The 18,729-nt window shown below is 44.4% G+C and overlaps 1 protein-coding gene across 2 annotated transcripts in view; it reads right to left on the reverse strand.

The window, feature by feature from the left end:
* LOC115137683 (cyclin-dependent kinase inhibitor 1C-like) overlaps positions 1 to 12,729 on the reverse strand; it is a 39,125-nt gene extending 26,396 nt beyond the window's left edge. Inside the window, exons 1-4 of one of the 2 annotated variants that reach the window (XR_003864836.2) lie at positions 12,650 to 12,729; positions 12,498 to 12,566; positions 12,252 to 12,296; positions 11,836 to 12,142 (exon numbers count right to left, since the gene is read on the reverse strand). Coding sequence is in view for 1 of the 2 variants with exons in the window: in XM_029674010.2 (XP_029529870.1) it covers positions 12,498 to 12,551 (54 nt within the window). In the remaining variant the exon portion in view is untranslated. Of the gene's footprint in view, positions 1 to 11,835; positions 12,143 to 12,251; positions 12,297 to 12,497; positions 12,567 to 12,649 lie in introns of those variants that run through there. The other variant, XM_029674010.2, reaches the window with a different exon arrangement.
* Between the last annotated feature and the right edge of the window lie 6,000 nt (positions 12,730 to 18,729).

Raw genomic sequence — 18,729 nt, forward strand, 5'->3', positions numbered from 1 at the left:
AACCAGAACTCCATTCAAGTTACAATTAAAGAAATACCTGAATAAGCAGATGATAGTGTTGTGGCTGAGTTTCTGGCTAAACCTGGATGTATGGTGGTGAGATGAGTGATGAGGCGCATGAGAAGATACAAGGGTCAACTTACAAACTGCAGCACCCTTCATTCCTATAACACGGTCTGTAAAGATGGGCCCTCACTGGATCAAAGTATTGTATGATGGACATGGTCCTGAGCGTAGTCAGGACTAGCTGACACAATCCCACACTAGAGGGGGTCAGGAGATGGTAGAGTACAGTCCTACTTCACTGGACAACATAAGGTGGATAGAGGAAACTTTTTCACACTATGTGCAGGACAACGATCCTGTCCCCCTGAGTAAGGAGGACGTATCACATATCTCAGATGAAATGACTGAACGTGAGACTGAGGTTGAAGAGGATAATTCCTTGCCTCCCAAGGACAAAGACGGAGTGAATGAAACATTGGAGTTGGTACCTGGTGAGTCGGAGTCTGCAAGAGTGACCTCTCATTCCAAGAAAAAGAAGAAGAATAAGAGGAAAAATACTCAAATGAAGCTGGGCAAGTGGTTACTGAGACTAGTAACAATCATAACCCAATAGAAAACCGTGAGGTTCATAAGAGAACCCGAAGGCGGTGCAACTCTGGGGAATACAAAAGAAGGCAGACAGACATCAATGCTGGCCTTCATTCAAACAATCCGGAATCAACATACATCCAAGCGTCCCAGGGTACCAAGCTCCCCATCAGAGTCTGGTGTTAGGTCACCTGCAGAAAAAAGGCTGATATGTAGGATGTAATTCTGGGAGAAGTGGAGAGTGGAGTCCCCCTTATTAGCCATCCAGACTGAAATCATTAATGAAGGATTGAAATAATGTATATTTGAGTAACCTATACTATCTGGTTCAGAGAAGGACATTCTCTGTATGTGAGCATAACTTCTGTAGCTAACATGACTTTTCAAGAGAATGAGCAATCTGCTAATAATTACATTTCAATGCCAACTCTTGATACGTGTCCCAAACAAAACCCGCTTTCGAGACAGAAACTCAGTTTCCTTAACCCAGGTATTAGAAAACATTATACCATGAAACTTTTTCAAACCGTCAATCAGGCTAAAATACTCTGGGACCCTCATGCAAGCCTAGAAGAATATTGGGAGGTCATCTGAATATTCATAGTATTATTTATAAGAGTGAACAGGTAGAACTTTTTTTCTGTTTCTCTGAGACATGCCTGAAGAAATCTTCTCCTGTTTTTCCCTTTATTGTCCCTGGATATTCCATATTCAGGAGGGACAGGGGAGAGGGCAGAGGGGGTGGATTGCGTATGTTCATGAAAAACTTTAAATGTAATTGTATCATATGGAAACACGCCAATGACATTGAATGTATGGGGCTGAATGTCTTACTCTCCCCTCATATGTCTTTCATTGTTATTGGATTATATCGACCACCAACATCGGATATCTCGCTTTATTAAATGCCATGCTTATTAAAGAATGTGATCAGAAGAAGGAGATTATCTGGGTGATTTCAATATAAACTGGGAAAACAAAACTTGCGGGAAAAATCTCAGAGATCACAGATTATTTCAACCTGACTCAAATAATACAAGATCCAACCAGAGTAACAGTCATCTCAGACTCAAATTGATCTGGTGTTTACTAACAGACTTGATCAAATAATCAAGTCCAGTAACTTACCTACTGGCATATGTGACCACAATGTTACATCGGTGGTTAGAAAGCTCACTAGAAAGAGATTTAAGAACCATATTAATGTTCAACAGTACGATAACAAGATGCAGAAAAGTGAGCAGAGTAACTATGATGCAGCTATAAGTCAATTTGACTGGTCTGATCTGTTAAGCAATGAAGACCCAGAGTCTGGATACAGCACATTTCTGTCAGCTATTAAAGTGGATACCTCTTTTACTAGGACATTTCAACGTAAGCCAAGACGGTAAACCTCTCTACCAATCCTCAACGAGGATGTCTGGAGGCAGACGAGAGAACGGGATTTTTCCTTGAAAAAAGCACTGAGGTCTAGTAAGAATGATGAGAGATGTATATTTGCATCATTGAGAAGTAAGTAAGGTGGTTAGGAATATAAAAAAGCAAAAGCAGAGATCTTTCTTAGAGTGATCAATGATGCAAATTTAAATGGCAATGTGATTTGGGAAAAGCTCAACAAACTAACAGGGAGAGGAGCTGAAAAGTACAAAAAAACATCCTGAATTCAAGGTTAATGGGATTCTAATTCAAGACTTCAATTTCATATTGTTTAACAATTTATTTGTTGACTCTGTCAGTGAACTGGCTCAGAGATGTTCAACCAAGGCCACAGTTCTCACTCCCATAGATAATAATAAACCAATATTCAGAATTCCTGAAATCTCAGTGTCAGCAGTGGAGAGTATTATTAGCTTCTTCAGGAGCTCTAGAACAAAATATGTATTTGGTCTAGACATTGTATTCCTGAAGCGACACAAGTTAATCTAGTTAATCTGTCCATCAAATATGGGTTCTTTCCCAATGCTGGGAAGTCTGCTGCAGTGATACCTGTCTTAAAATCTGGTGGCCCAACACTGGTGAAAAATTACCGACCTTTTAGCATTCTTGCAGTGCTATCAAAATTAGCTGAATGATGGGTGTCTGATCATCTGACTGATCACCTCATTCTCCACACATCAAATGCAATTTGGATTCAGAACTAACCGTTCTACTGAAACAGCCAATTGTTATTTTCTGGAGTGAATTAAATCTAAACTGAACATATAGTTGAAGTCCAAAGTTTACATACACCCAGGTTGGAGTAGTTAAAACTAATTTTCAACCACTCCACAAATTTCTTGTTTACAAACTATAGTTTTGGCAAGTCGGTTAGGACAGCTACTTTGTGCATGACATAAGTCATCTTTCCAACAATTGTTTACGAACAGATTATTTCACTTATAATTCACTGTATCACAATTCCAGTGTGTCAGATTACAGTTTACATACACTACGTTGACTGTGCCTTTAAACAGCTTGGTGTTACGGTTTTCTTCTAACTCCTCCTCTGACGAAGAGGTGTAGCAAGGATTGGACCAAAATGCGGCGTGGTAATTTTCATACATGTTTAATGAACGAATAAACACGAACAATACAAAAACAACAAATGTAACGTGAAAACCTATACAGCCTATTTTTTTATATTTTTTATAAAAAATAATTTATTACCTTCAATACCATTCATTCTTTTACAACTCATAATTTTCATACATACTCCAATAATGGTATTTTAATTTAACTAAACAAAAACCCCAAACAAAACCTCAGGGGGCATCTTCCCTCCCCATCACCCTACAAACTACCTTTCCCTATCTCCCGGTCCCTAATCTATCCCCTTACAAATCTAAATGACACCCAGCCCTAAACCCCCCTTCCACCTCTCCCGAGCAGCATGCTGCCCCCACTCCCTCTCCTCCCTCTTCATCCTCCCCCTCAAATCTCCTTCCACCCTCCTCACTATCCCTTCCACCCCCCAATCTCTCCATGTCTTCACCATGTTCTGCCTGGCTTCCCACAGCCCCCGTATAAAGAGACTCATGAGAAGCCAGAGCAGAAACCTGTCCCTATCCGTCCCTCTCGCTCTCCCTACACCTCTCTCTAACCTGGCCCACGTCAATACAAAATCCCCCCTTACCAAACCTAACAACACCCGTGCCCTAGCCCATACTACTCCGGCAAAGGCACAGTCCCAAAAGACATGGTGCACAGTCTCCTCCCTGCCACAAGAGGATCTTGGACAGGTGGGGGATTGCACCAAACTATAACTGTTGTCCAGACCCCGTGCCTGCACCCCCTCCCAGACCACTTCCGAGATGCCCACTACAGGTGCCGGACTCCCTGCCTTTCTGACCTCCTCGTACAGGTGCCTGTGATCTAAACCTACTCGGGCAACTTCAACCTCAGGGTGCGCACGCAGCCACTTGGCCGCATGACCAATGTGCCACGGCAGGACCGCCCGAGGACCCGTGTTAGACCACACCATTACGCTTCTCGCCTGATACGAGAAGAACACCCGCAGGAGGTAACCGGACAGGTGTATCACTGAATGAGCAAGCTCCGTTAACAAGAAAGAAACAAAAATTGCATCCAGCTTGAGGGGGAAATGTGGTACCCCCCTACCTCCCTCCCCGATGGGACAGAGCATGCGTGCCCTGGCGACCCACTCGCACCTGCCACTCCACATGAACTGAAACACAAGCCTCACTAGAGGCCTCCTCAGACAAGCCGGCAATGGGTAGATGTACGCCAAATACAAAAGAGACGGCAACACATCCACCTTTAGTACCAGGACTTTGCCCATAAAGGACAAATACCTAGCCTTCCACATTGCTAGCTTCCTCTGTACCACTGCGATACGCATGTTCCAGTTTAGCGTCGCTGAGCCGGAAGTCTCAAAATGGACCCGGAGAATCCTCAGGGCCCCCTCACAGAGAGATAACCCCCCGGGCACATCCGTTCTACCGCGCCATCTTCCGAATAACTTGACGGAAGACTTTGCATGGTTCTGAACCGCTCCCGACGCTCGGGTGATATCCTCAAAGATGGCAAGGGACCTTGTCAGGCACGAGTCCTTGCACAGCAGCAAGGAAGTGTCGTCGGCGTACTGCGTCATCTTAACACGCAGCCCACCACTTCCAGGGATCAACAAGCCTTCCACCCCTGTGTCTGCCCTAATGGCAGCCCCCAGAGGCTCCATGTACAGAACGAAGAGGAGAGCCGAGAGTGGGCACCCCTGCCTGACCCCAGACGAGAGGTCAAAAACGTTACCCAAGTGACTATTTACACTAACTCGGCACCCCGCTCTGACATATAATGTACGAATCCATCCTATGAACTTCTCCCCAAATCCTAATCGACCTAACACGCTGAATAACAATGATCTATTCACGCAATCGAAGGCTTTCGCCTGATCTAGCGCTGCTACCATTAAAGGCAATCCTCTATCTTCAACCCAAGCGATGGAGTCCCTGATTAACTGTAGGTTCCATCTAATAGAGCGGCCCTCTACCCCGCACGTCTGATCCTCATGGAGGGATGATATCACGTAGGGAAGGGCTGTGCGCAACCGGTCTGCTAAAACCTTTGCAAGTAGCTTGTAATCTACACACAGCATGGTCAACGGCCGCCAGTTGCCAAGGTCTGTTACTTCCCCCTTCTTATATAAAAGTGACATCACACCAACAGCCATTGATCCCCCCGGGACCCCCGTCTCAAGGATGGCCTTCAAGACATCGAGGACCACTGGTCCAAGTATACCCCAAAACTTGAGATAAAACTCAGCCGGCAGCCCATCCATCCCAGGCACCTTCCCTTTTCCCATCCTCCTAAGAGCGCTCTCAACCTCTTCTAGTGAGATCTGGGCCTCCATCACTTCTCTAATGTCCTCCGGCAACCGCCTGGACAAGTGTTCTAAAAACTCTACATCTATTTCCCTTTCCTTAAATAAACCTTGGAAATGATCCGTTGTCACCCTGACCATATCCTCTGGTTCTCTAACTATACTACCATTTTCTTCCCTAACGCCATGCATTACCTTCCTACTCTGTCTGGCCCTAACCGACTTAAAGAACATAGCAGAACAAGTCTCATTGTGTTCTAGAAAGCCACTATGCGCACGCTCCAGGAAAGCTCGAGCCTTCCGCTCCTGCAACTCCCTGAGCTGCGCCTTTAGGGTTGCGGATCTCTCCCAGTCAAACGACCCGCCGAGGTTGCCTGCCTCGTACTCGAGTTCAATTAACCTTTGGATATGATCCACCTCCCTCCTCTCCTCCCTTTTTTTCCTCTTGCAATACCCTATTATAAAAGCCCTAATCCTCACTTTAACTAATTCCCACCACTCTTAACACCCCCTCACACATGGACCGGAGGCCTTCAAGCCTCCAAAAGAAACCAAAAAACCCGTCAACAAAAGCCTGCTCCTCCAGCACATCCCGATCTAACTTCCAGTACCCCCTACCAAAGAGGCAGACTGGCGACCCCACCTGCAGGAGCACCCCGTCGTGATCCGAAAAGAATACAGGCAACAGCCGCCCAGACAACTTAACCAAAGACCTGGGTACAAAAATATAGTCGAGCCTCTGCACAACCCCCCTGGAGTTGCGCCATGTAGGACCGGCCATTTTCGGAGTAGTGTGCAGGCCACCATCAACCAGACCATGGCAAGCCATTAGCCCGGTGATGGCGCCTGCACTGCTATCCCCCCCTATTCCTAAATCTGTATTAAAATCCCCCCTATCACTAATTTCCTATTTGTGACACACATGGGCGCCAGACCGTCCACCATCTCCCTCCTGTCTGCCACGACCTGTGGCCCATACACCACCACTAATCTAAATTTACAATCCCTTATCGGACATCCACCCCTATAACCCTCCCCTGCATCACCACAAAAGAACCCTCCACTTTTACCTCCCTGTGCCCACACAAAATCCCTACCCCCGATGAGTGCACCCCCCAATACCCCAAACCGACTCCCCCTTGTCCCACTCCCTCTTAAATCTACTAACATCCCCTCCATCCCTCAGGTGAACCTCCTGTAAAAAACAAAAATCAAACCCCACACCCTCCAAATAACTAAAAACCGCCCTCCTCTTAACAAAATCCCCTAAACCCCTTACATTTAAACTAACAAAAGTCAAATTAGACCCCATGAAAGAATAAAATAAAAACATGTAATACACTCAAATACTAAACCCAGACAGAAAAAAAAACAGGAGACTCACCCGATGCTCCCCTGCTCCATATCTACCTGTGAAAACACCATCCCCCCCTCTTCCTCCATCTCACCAACCCAGGATGCAGGAATAGTGTTTGGCTCCGGGGTGCCCTGCACCCTGGGTCTACCCCCACACTCCTCCCCCTCCCCAGTGCTGCAGCTGGTTTGGAAAAACATAGGGGAGGCTGAGTCCCCAAACAAAAAACTCCCCACCTCCTCCTGTACCCAGTCCTGAGTCTTGTTAGGTGTGACCCCACCCAACAGAAGTTGAGGGCCTGGGGAAACCAGCAGCAACCCAGAGGTTTCTCCCACCCCCATCACTCTCTTGACCATCCCGTCCCTCTCATTGTCGGCCAATCGCACCCTCCTCTTAATTCTCTTCTTTGGTGATGGCGGCAGTGGAGAGATACCACCCTCACCCCCTCATCTCTTCCACCAGGGCACTTTCCCCCACTCCACTTGCTCTTCCACCGTCTCCTTCTCCACCACCCTCCCTCGCTTTCTTCTCTCTCATGCTCCTCCACTCGCTTGCCTTCTTCCGCCGCTTTTCCTGGTTCTCCTACTCCCGTGCCTTCCGTTTCCTTCTCTCTTCCATCCGCCGCTTCTTGCTCCTCCTCCTTCCTTGCGACCCTCCCCTCTGGACCTGTACTCTGGTCATGAGGCATTCTTCCTTCCCCTCCTCTTCTTCCCCCATCCCCCGCTCCTGCTCCCCCCCCAGCCACAGACGAGTATGTCCTCTGACGAGCTGGGCACCCCCGCCACAAGTGTGCTAACGAGCCACACCCGTGGCACGCCTTGTCACAGTCCTTCGCCTCATGCTCCCCAGATCCACAAAATCTGCATTTTCTTGCGCTGCACGAGGCGAAGATATGGCCATAGGCCATACAGCGCCTGCTAAATGGAGGCTGACGTGCATAAAACAACGTCCCCCTGTCTGCCCCCAGGGAGAACATAGCAGGAGGATGGAGGTAGCCACCATGTCCCCTTGGGTCCTCTCTGAGGAGGGCCTGGAAGCCTCTCCTCCCATTCCAAAACCCAAGGGAGTCTTTGAGGTGCCTTGCTGAGGAGATGTTATCCATGTATCTCCCCAGAAAGGCCCTCACCTCTTCGTCCTTAACGTATGGGTTGTAAATGTTGACAGTTACAACCCTAAAGTTGCTCATCGGCTTCTCACCTCCCACTGCTCTTGCCCTTCTCAGGATATCATCGTGTTTCTCCTCTGTATGTAGTGCCACGTCGAATGCTCCCTCCAACGAGTTGCCTTGGAAACAAAACACGTCCTTCACCGTCAGCTTTAGAATCCCCATCAAGATTGTCCTTCCAAAAGTTTCCCGTCCTAAAGGCTCCAACTCCTTTTCCTTCCAAGCAAACCGAATCGTGTTGGCCAGCCCAAACCCAGGGACCGACCGTGTTGATGTATTCTGCACCATCTCCGCAAGGAGAATGGCGCACCCGGCTCACGTTCTCTTCTCTTCCAAAACAAGGAAAAAAGAAAAACCAAAGTGACTGAGCCTATCTGGTGACAACAAACACAGAGACAGGAACAATCACCCACGAAACACTCAAAGAATATGGCTGCCTAAATATGGTTCCCAATCAGAGACAACGATAATCACCTGCCTCTGATTGAGAACCAATTCAGACAGCCATAGACTATGCTAGACAACCCTACTAAGCCACCATCCCAATACCTACTAAAACCCCAATACAAAAACACACCACAAAATAAACCCATGTCACACCCTGGCCTAACCAAAATAATAAAGAAAACACAGAATACTAAGACCAGGGCGTGACAGAACCCCCCCAAGGTGCGGACTCCCGGCCGCACACCTAAACCCATAGGGGAGGGTCCGGGTGGGCGTCTGTCCACGGTGGCGGCTCCGGCGCGGGACGTGGACCCCACTCCAACAAAGTCTTAGTCCCCTTGCATCGCGTCCTTAGATTGGCGACCCTCGCCGCCGACCTAGGCCTAATAACCCCCACCAAGGACCCCACTGAACTGAGGGGCAGCTCGGGACTGAGGTAGCTCGGGACTGAGGGGAAGCTCGGGACTGAGGGGAAGCTCGGGACTGAGGGGCAGCTCGGGACTGAGGGGCAGCTCGGGACTGAGGGGTAGCACAGTACTGAGAGGAAGCTCAGCACTGAGAGGAAGCTCAGCACTGAGAGGAAGCTCAGTACTGAGAGGAAGCTCAGTACTGAGAGGAAGCTCAGGCAGGTAGTTGGATCTGGCAGATCCTGGCTAGCTGGTGGTTCTGGCAGATCCTGGCTGACTGGTGGTTCCGGCAGATCCTGGCTGACTGGCGGATCCTGGCTGACTGGCGGATCCTGGCTGAATGGCGGATCTGGAAGATTCTGGCTGACTGGCGGATCCTGGCTGACTGGCGGATCTGGAAGATTCTGGCTGACTGGCGGATCCTGGCTGACTGTCAGATCTGGAAGATTCTGGCTGACTGGCGGATCCTGGCTGAATGGCGGATCTGGAAGATTCTGGCTGACTGGCGGCTCTGGCTGCTCCATGCAGACTGGCAGCTCTGGCTGCTCCATGCAGACTGGCAGCTCTGGCTGCTCCATGCAGACTGGCAGCTCTGGCTGCTCCATGTAGACAGGCAGCTCTGGCTGCTCCATGCAGACTGACAGCTCTGGCTGCTCCATGCAGACTGGCAGCTCTGGCTGCTCCATGCAGACTGGCAGCTCCATGCAGACTGGCAGCTCTGGCTGCTCCATGCAGACTGACAGCTCTGGCTGCTGCATGCAGACTGGCAGCTCTGGCTGCTCCATGCAGACTGGCAGCTCTGGCTGATCCATGCATACTGGCAGCTCTGAACAGGCAGGAGACTCCAGCAGCGCTGTAGAGGAGAAAGGCTCTGGCAGCGCTAAACAGGTGGGAGACTCCGGCAGCGCTGGAGAAGAGAAAGGCTCTGGTAGCGCTAAACAGGCGGTAGACTCCGGCAGCGCTGGAGAGGAGGAAGGCTCTGACAGCGCTAGACAGGCGGGAGACGCAGCGCTGGAGAAGAGAAAGGCTCTGGTGAACAGTGGTGCTGAAGGCCTGGTGCGTGGTGCTGGCACTGGTGGTACTGGGCCGAGAACACGCACAGGAAGCCTGGTGCGGGGAGCTGCCACCGGAGGACTGGTGTGTGGAGGTGGCACAGGATGGACCGGACCGTGAAGGCGTACTGGAGAGCTTGAGAGCAGGGCCTCCCGCTTGAGAGCTTGAGAGCAGGGCCACCCGCTTATTGTGGGAAGCTTGTGGAAGGCTACCAAAAATGTTTGACCCAAGTGAAACAATTTAAAGGCAACGCTAACAAATACTAATTGAGTGTATGTAAACTTCTGACCCACTGGGAATGTGAGGAAAGAAATTAAAGCTGAAATAAATCATTCTCTACTATTATTCTGACATTTCACATTCCTAAAATAAAGTGGTGATGAACTGACCTAAGACAGGGAAGTTTTACTAGGATTAAATGTCAGGAATTGAGAAAACCAGAGTTTAAATGTATTTGGCTAAGGTGTATGTAAACTTCCGACTTCAACTCTAGGTGGTGAAGTCGGCATAGTCTTTTTGGATCATGAAGTCATTAGTTGGATGTATAACTTTCTGATAAACAGAAGTGAAAGGGTTTGTTTGGGGGGACACTCAGCCGGACGCTCTTTACTATACCATTGGTGTCCCACAAGGGTCAATATTAGGCCTCCTTTACTATCTGTATCAATTATCTCTCGCTTGCCCACAAGTTAAAATGCAGATGATACAGTTCTGTATGTGCACTCATAAAATAGGCAATTGGTTGTAAACAAGTTAACTTCAGCTATGTTTCTAAATGGATTACTAATTCTTCCCTGCATTTAAATATCGACAAGACTCTTTGTATGTACTTCTCTAAGAAATCCATTGATTCTTCCCAATGAGCTGTTGTTGTTAATGGGGAGAATCAGAAAGTAGTGCTTAACTTCAGGTATCTTGGTGTCATTTTGGACTCCAACTTGACATTTAAGACACATGTGAAGAAGGTGGTTTGCACGGTTAAGTTTGGATTATCCAACTTTAGGCTTATAAGACCTTTCCTTCCTCTGGAGGCCACCAAACTATATATGCATGCATTGATCTTCTCACATCTGAGATATTATCTCACATGCTGGTCACACTCAATTGAAACCAATTGAATCACTCTACAAACAAACAATTAAGATTTTTGATAATAAACCAAACAGATACCACCATTGTCACATAATTTACAAACACAGTTAATTTAGTCTGGATAGCTTTAAGCAGTATGTAGATGCAAGCCTTGTCTTTAAGATCCTGCATGGTCTTGCACCTCCACCTCTATGCCGGCATATCATGCTCAAGGAAAGCACATATCAATACACAAACAATATATAGTGTTTTTCAGCCAATCACAAAGCCCTGATGAAGCCTAAATGTGTTGCAATGAAGGATGTTGTATGATGTCTGGGTGTTCCATGTAACGTTGGGCATTGCAAAACAGGCAAACAAATTAGCCTCTTGCCACTGCTATTAATCAAATGTGCTAACTGAAAATGTCAGTATAGGCCTACTGTATCATTGTTTCCCATCTGCTGTTAATTCCAGAACAATATTTATTCCACGTCTACATTTATGGAGAAAACATTCTCTGTGTGATTCTCTGTGTGAGTTTCCATTTTATCTCTGACTGGGTAGAGACAAACTGACCAGCAAATAAGTGTCTCCCTCACAATGTGGTGGGACCAATCCATATTAATGCCCATGATATTGGAATGAGATGTTCAATGAGCAGAGTTTTTTGGGCCATGGAGTGTATTTGGTTATTTGCAACCCAAGAATAACTGCTAGTGGGTCTTGACCCCTTTTTGGAAACAACAAATTCTCTGGAACTGATTATGAATTCAGAAGTTTTATTGATTTCATACTTGTTTACAATTGTTTTAGGACTTGTAAAGCCTTCCACCTGATATCAGAGAGGTTTCACACTTGTTTTGAAAGGATCTCAAATAGTTTGTCAAACAAACAGAACACAACAGACAAAGACATACACAATGACGGATCTTAACTCATTTAATTTATTAATGATGGAATATCAGCTCAGAACAGGAGCTAATGTCAACATATTTGATTTAAACAAGTTTTTTCTCCTTCCCCTATCAACGCCCGTCTCATTTTCCACCCGCTGCTGGGGCTGGAGCTGCAGCAGGAGTTGCGGCAGGAGCAGAGGCGAGGCTGGCCAATAGGAAGGGCAGGAGGGCCATCAAGTTATCTTGAGAAGGCTGCGCATTGGGGAAGTAGGATGGGTACCGAGGCTGCTGATAGGGGTAAAACCCTCCCGAACCACGGCCATAACCCCTGTACCTCTGTAGAGAGAGAGAGAGAGAGAGAGAGAGAGAGAGAGAGAGAGAGAGAGTATAGTATAGTACTCTAATAGACAGAATACCTAATAGATAGTACTAAATATTACTGCACCTCATTGCTAGCTGAGCGCTCCTCTCGATCATGTTCCTCAGACACCTGCACACACAAAGAAAATCCCAGGATGAATGATATTATGGTATAAAGTAATCAACACTCAAAGTGTGAACTTAAGTCCATCATATTGTAATAATTCAGATATTGTCATATTCCAATGCAATGCAATCTATGGAAACGGCAATCTCTTGTTGTATTGATGTGTAAATTTAAGGCTTGATGTTGTATTTCAAGAATTCTTACAGGAATGGAGGAACAAATTCCAATCAGGCACATCACTAGGAATAGTAGTTTCATGGTCACCACGGAGTTCTTGAAATGAAAAAGACATACAGTGAATTCAAAGCTAGACACGCCTGACTAAACTCCACTACAGTATTCTATGAAACTCTTACCTGTTCAAGTGAAGATGTAAAATGCTTTAAAAGTATTCAACTTGAGACTAATGCTGTATTGTAACTTAACAGCAAAAATATGCTTTTTATAGACCATTTCATTCCACTGTCAACCAATGAGCTTTCAGTCCCATGATCAATGGTGTGTCCTGGAGATGTGAAATGTGATGAAATTAGACATTTGGTGTGTCATTCTACAAATCTGTATATATCCATAGTGCCCTCAAAGAACAATGGCCCATCAGTATTAGGAAACTTTTGCTAAGTTGACAGGTTTTGAAACTGTTGATGATTTATACCCTTGTTTTTTGGGCATTGCGGAGGATAAATTAACACATTTAATTGTAATGTACATTTTTAATTTCTCAACTTATACAGCATATCTCAAGTACCAGACTTTATTTTGATTTCTCCTATCATGCAATATAATGTACAACACTTTTTAATTTCTCAAATCACACAATGTAATGTACCACACTGTATAGATTTCTCACAATTTCCATAAACTTAATGAGCATTCAACAGAGGACTGGATAGACATACAATTCAGCTTGAAATATAAATGTCTTTATTAAACAGAAATGCATAAAGGAATCACACTTCATAGTCAATGTCTGGGAGTTCCATGAAATACCTGATTGACAGAAAAGCAAATTAATGAATTTATAGGATATACATTGTACTTATGATGTTTGGGGAATCCAGTGTTGGGAAAAGTGCCCAATTGTCGTACTTGAGTAAAAGTAAAGATACTTTAATAGAAAATGGCTCAATTTTAAGTGAAAGTCACTAAAAAATACTGCTTGAGTAAAAGTCAAAAAGTATTTGGCTTTAAAAATACGTAAGTATTAAAATAATTGTAATTGCAAAAATATACTCAACTATCAAAAGGAAAAGTATAAATCATTTCAAATTCCTTATATTAAGCAGACCAGACGGCACCATTTTCTTGTTTTTTATTTTTACGGATAGCCTTGGGCACACTCCAACACTCAGACATCTTTATAAACTAAGCATTTGTGTTTTGTGAGTCCACCTTATTCTGAAAACATATGCAGTACCAATGTTTTACAGTGAAGACAAAATGTCAACTGCATCCAGCTAGTCGCTGAAATAATTTTTGAAATTGTGATAGAAATGGATTTTCCTTGTTCTGAAAACACATGCAGTACCATTGTTTTGCAAACAAACACCAACTTCACTCCCCACCTATGAACGTTGCCAAATCATCATGGGAAGTACTTGATTGTAGAATTAAGTAGGCTTATGATTACAAGTTAAACTGAGTCACCAGCTTAAACAGTATAATATGCAACTCAATCCCCACCTTGCCACGACAAATGTCCAACTTTTGTAACTTATTGAATGTATATGTTGCCCCAAGCAAAAATGTTTATTTCAGATCCTTTTTATAAGTTCAGACATTTTTTAAGACATCGGTTACTTTAGAGAAGTAAAACTAATATTCATTATACAATATATATTTCCCATCTTTAGTACACTCATCCGAGCTCCTGTCAAACTGCCATTGTAGGGCTCTTTCTGTTGACAAACTGGCATTGCGGAACTCAAGGTCAATTAACCCACTACAGTCTAAGCCCTGTCTAAGCTGGGAGAGGGGTGTGGGGAGGGAGGGCTCTTCTAAGCTATTCATGTGTGGCATGTTTCGTCACAATATTGTTCTGAACATTTGTTTTGGACTGATGCCCGATTGAGCATTCTACTAAATGTATCGACTATGAGCGCTGATGAATATTTCATCAAAAGTGCATTACATTGGTATGGAAATACAATGACATTCAAAAGGAGGCAAATATTTAGTAGGACATTTTTAATGTCACCAGTTTGACTTTAAATGCGGTATAATGTTAGCTAGCTAGCTAAGATTGAGGGGAGGCCACCGAATTTTAGCTAGCTACTTTAGCAATGTCATCAAATATTCAGGCACCTAATTGAAATGTAGACTTAACATAAGTTAGCCTCTGTCCAGAATGACTGGGTTTATCAGAACTTTAGGGCACAGCTATGGCGCTGCCGATAGAGGGCGGCTTGAGAACGTTCATAACAGTGGCATGACGTGACCGAGTGACGGAGGTGCTACCTATGAATTTGGGAATGTTTTAAGATCATTTTGCTATTTGATATTGATTTTTAAGGCCCCTTGAAGTATCAAGAAAAATAATAATAATAATTTAATTAAAAACATGATATGGTCTTATTGCTATAAGCCAATAAAAACTCAATGAATAACAGTTATACTACATGGAACAACAGAAAAGGAAGTTTGTTCTGAAGAGTCTATCCAATAACTGAGAGACATAAGGAGGATCAGAAAACATTTATTTTTAAGTGTGATCTGATCTTCACCTAGGTCGCAACAATAGACAAACACAGTCTGTTAAACTAATAACACACAAACAGTGATATGTTTTCATGTCTTCATTGAACACATCGTGTAAACATTCACAGTGCAGGGTGGAAAATGTATGTGAACCCTTGGATTTAATAACGGGTTGGCCCCCTTTTTCAGTAATAACCTCAACCAAACGTTTTCTGAAGTTGCGGATCAGACCTCCACAACGGTCAGGAGGAATTTTGGACTATTCCTCTGTACAAAACTGTTTCAGTTCAGCAATATTCATGGGATGTCTGGTGTGAACTGCTCTCTTGAGGTCATGCCACAGCATCTCAATCGGGTTGAGGTCAGGACTCTGACTGGGCCAGTCCAGAATGCGTATTTTCTTCTGTTGAAGTCATTCTGTTGTCCATTTACTTCTGTGTTTTGGGTCGTTGTCCTGTTGCATCACCCAACTTCTGTTGAGCTTCATTTGGCAGACAGATAGCCTGACATTCTCCTGCAAAATGTCTTGATAAAGTTGGGAATTCATTTTTCCGCCGGTAATAGCAAGATGTCCAGGCCCTGAGGCAGCAAAGCAGCCCCAAACCATGATGCTCCCTCCACCATACTTTACAGTTGGGATGAGGTTTTGATGTTGGTGTGCTGTGCAGTTTTGTCTCCACACATAGGGTTGTGTGTTCCTTCCAAACAACTCATCTGTCCACAGAATATTTTGCCAGTAGCACTGTGGTACATCCAGGTGAATTTTTGCAAACTCCAGACGTGCAGCAATGTTTTTTTGGACAACAGTGTCTTCTTTCGTGGTGTCCTCCCATGAACACCATTCTTGTTAATTGTTTTACGTACCGTAGACTCGTCAACAGAGATGTTAGCATGTTCCAGAGATTTCTGTAAGTCTTCAGCTGCTTCTTCTTAAAGTCATTGAGCATTCTGCTCTGTGCTCTTGCAGTCATCTTTGCAGGATGGCCACTCCTAGGGAGAGTAGCAACAGTTCTGAACTTTCTCCATTTATAGACAATTTGTCTTATCGTGGACTGATGAACATCAAGGCTTTTAGAGATGCTTTTGTAACCCTGTACAGCTTTTTGCAAGTCAACAATTCTTAATCTTAGGTCTTCTGAGCCTCTATTGTTCAAGGCATGGTTCACATCAGGCAATGCTTCTTGTGAATAGCAAACTCAAATTTTGTGAGTATTTTTTATAGGGCAGGGTAGCTCTATCCAATATCTCCAATCTCGTCTCATTGATTGCACTCCAGGTTAGCTAATAACTGACTCCAAATAGCTTTTGGAGAAGTCATTAGCCTAGGGGTTCACATATTGTTTCCAACCTACACAGTGAATGTTTAAATTATGTATTCAATAAAGACAAGAAAAATGCAATAATTTGTGTGTTATTAGTTTAAGCAAACTATGTTTGTCTGTTGTTTTGACTTAGATGAAGATCGGCTCAAATTTGATGACCAATTTTGCAGACATTTTTTCAGTGAATTTGGAAAGTATTCAGACCACTTGACCATTTCCAAATTTTGTTATCTTACAGCCTTATTCTAAAATGTATTAATTAAAACATTTTCCTCATCAAGCTACACACAACACCCCATAATGACCAAGTGAATAAAGGTGTTTAGATTTTTTACATTTAAAAACAAAATTACCTTATTTACATAAGTATTCAGACCCTTTCCATGAGACTCAAAATTGATCTTAGGTGCATCCTGTTTCCATTGATCATCCTTTAGATGTTTCAACGACTTGATTGGAGTCCACCTGTTCTAAATTCAATTGATTGGACATGATTTGGAAAGGCACACAGCTGTCTATATAAGGTCCCACAGTTGACAGGGAATGTCAGAGCAAGAACCAAGCCTTGAGATCAAGGGACTTGTCTTTAAAGCACAGGGTCCCCAAGAACACAGTGGACTCTATCATTCTTAAATGAAAGAAGTTTGGAACAACCAAGACTCTTCCAAGAGCTGTCCGCACGGCGAAACTGAGCAATCGGGCGAGAAGGGCCTTGGTCAGGGAGGTGATCAAGAACCTAATGTTTAGATTGACAGAGCTCCAGAGTTTTTTTGTGGAGATGGGAAAAACTTCCAGAAGGACAACCATCTCTGCAGCACTCCACCAATTAGGCCTTTATTTTAAAGTGGCCAGACGGAAGCCACTCCTCAGTAAAAGGCACATCACAGCATGCTTGGAGTTTGCCAAAAGGCACCTAAAGGACTCTCAGACCATGAGCAACAAGATTCTCTAGTCTGATGAAACCAGGTTGAACTCTTTGGCTTGAATGCTTAGCGACACATCTAGAGGAAACCTGGCACCATCCCTTCGGTGAAGCATGGTGGTGGCAGCATCATGCTGTGGCAGGGATTAGGAGACTAGTCAGGATCGAGGGAAAGATGAACGGAGCAAAGTACAGAGAGATCCTCGATGAAAACCTGCTCCAGAGCGCTCGGGACCTCAGACTTGGGCGAAGGTTCACCTTCCAACAACCCTAAGCACACAGCCAAGACAACGCAGGAGTGGCTTCGGGACAAGTCTCTGAATGTCCTTGAGTGGCCCAGCCAGAGCCTAGACTTGAACCTGATTTAACATCTCTGGAGAGACCTGTTTAATAGCAGTTTAGCAATGCTCCCCATCAAACATGACAGAGCTTGAGAGGATCTTCATTGAAGAATAGAAGAAACAAGCTTGTAGCATCATATTCAAGTCGAGGCTGTAATCGCTGTCAAAGGTGCTTGAACAAAGTACCGAGTAAAGGTTCTGAACACTTCTGTAAATGTGGTTTTTCAGTTTTTTATTTTAATACATTTGCAAAAAAAACTGTTTTTGCTTTGTCATTGTGGGGTATTGTGTGTAGATGAGGTAAAACAACTATGTAATCAATTTTAGAATAAGGCTGTAATGTAACAAAATATGGAATAAGTCAAGGGGTCTGAATACTTCCTGAATGCACCGTATATACAGTACTTCCATACATTTTTTTCAACTGGTGCCGGGGGACATTCAGACCAGTAATGTGAGGCCTGTGAGTGTCCTACTGCAAGTGTCTCACCGCAAAGGAGTCTGTTAGAGTATTATGGGGACCGAGTATTATGGGGATTTGTTTATTATGCTAATTCGATGTCCATGTGGGCGCGGACATCTACTCTACGGGGTACCCTCATTAGCAAAGCCTGAGTGATAATTGCCCTTTTGCACACATCACACAGAGGCTGTGTTTTCTCAAACTGTGTAGAGATTGCACAACACTTAATGGTCTAATAAAAGTGTCCATAGGATGAATCTTAGAGCTCAAAGATTCTGACCAGGTGAAAAGACTGGCAAGCCTAAATTCGCATGTGGTTTGTCTCATGTCAACCTCTAAATAAATATGTCAATTAGCAATGAAAACAATTATTATCTACTTATCAGATTTAACAATCAATATTAGCTCTTTGTTGATCTTGCAGATACTGAGGGGAATAATACTATGTCTGGATTGTCATACAAATTGTTCCCAAATATCACTGTCTCAATATTTTTGCTCAGGCATAACCCCCTAGAGTAGATTGATGCACCGGCGGCTCAATCTAAATTACATAACAAGAAAATCCTCATCATAATCTGTCAGTTTACAATAGAGATATCTGCATTGGATTTTTGCATTGGATGCGTCTCAATCCACCACATCCACCAGTGTCGCACTTCCACATCTGCAGTGAAAGGTGTCAGCGCTA

Source organism: Oncorhynchus nerka, linkage group LG11 (assembly GCF_034236695.1).
Source record: "Oncorhynchus nerka isolate Pitt River linkage group LG11, Oner_Uvic_2.0, whole genome shotgun sequence".
NCBI classification, from domain to species: Eukaryota; Metazoa; Chordata; class Actinopteri; order Salmoniformes; family Salmonidae; genus Oncorhynchus; species Oncorhynchus nerka.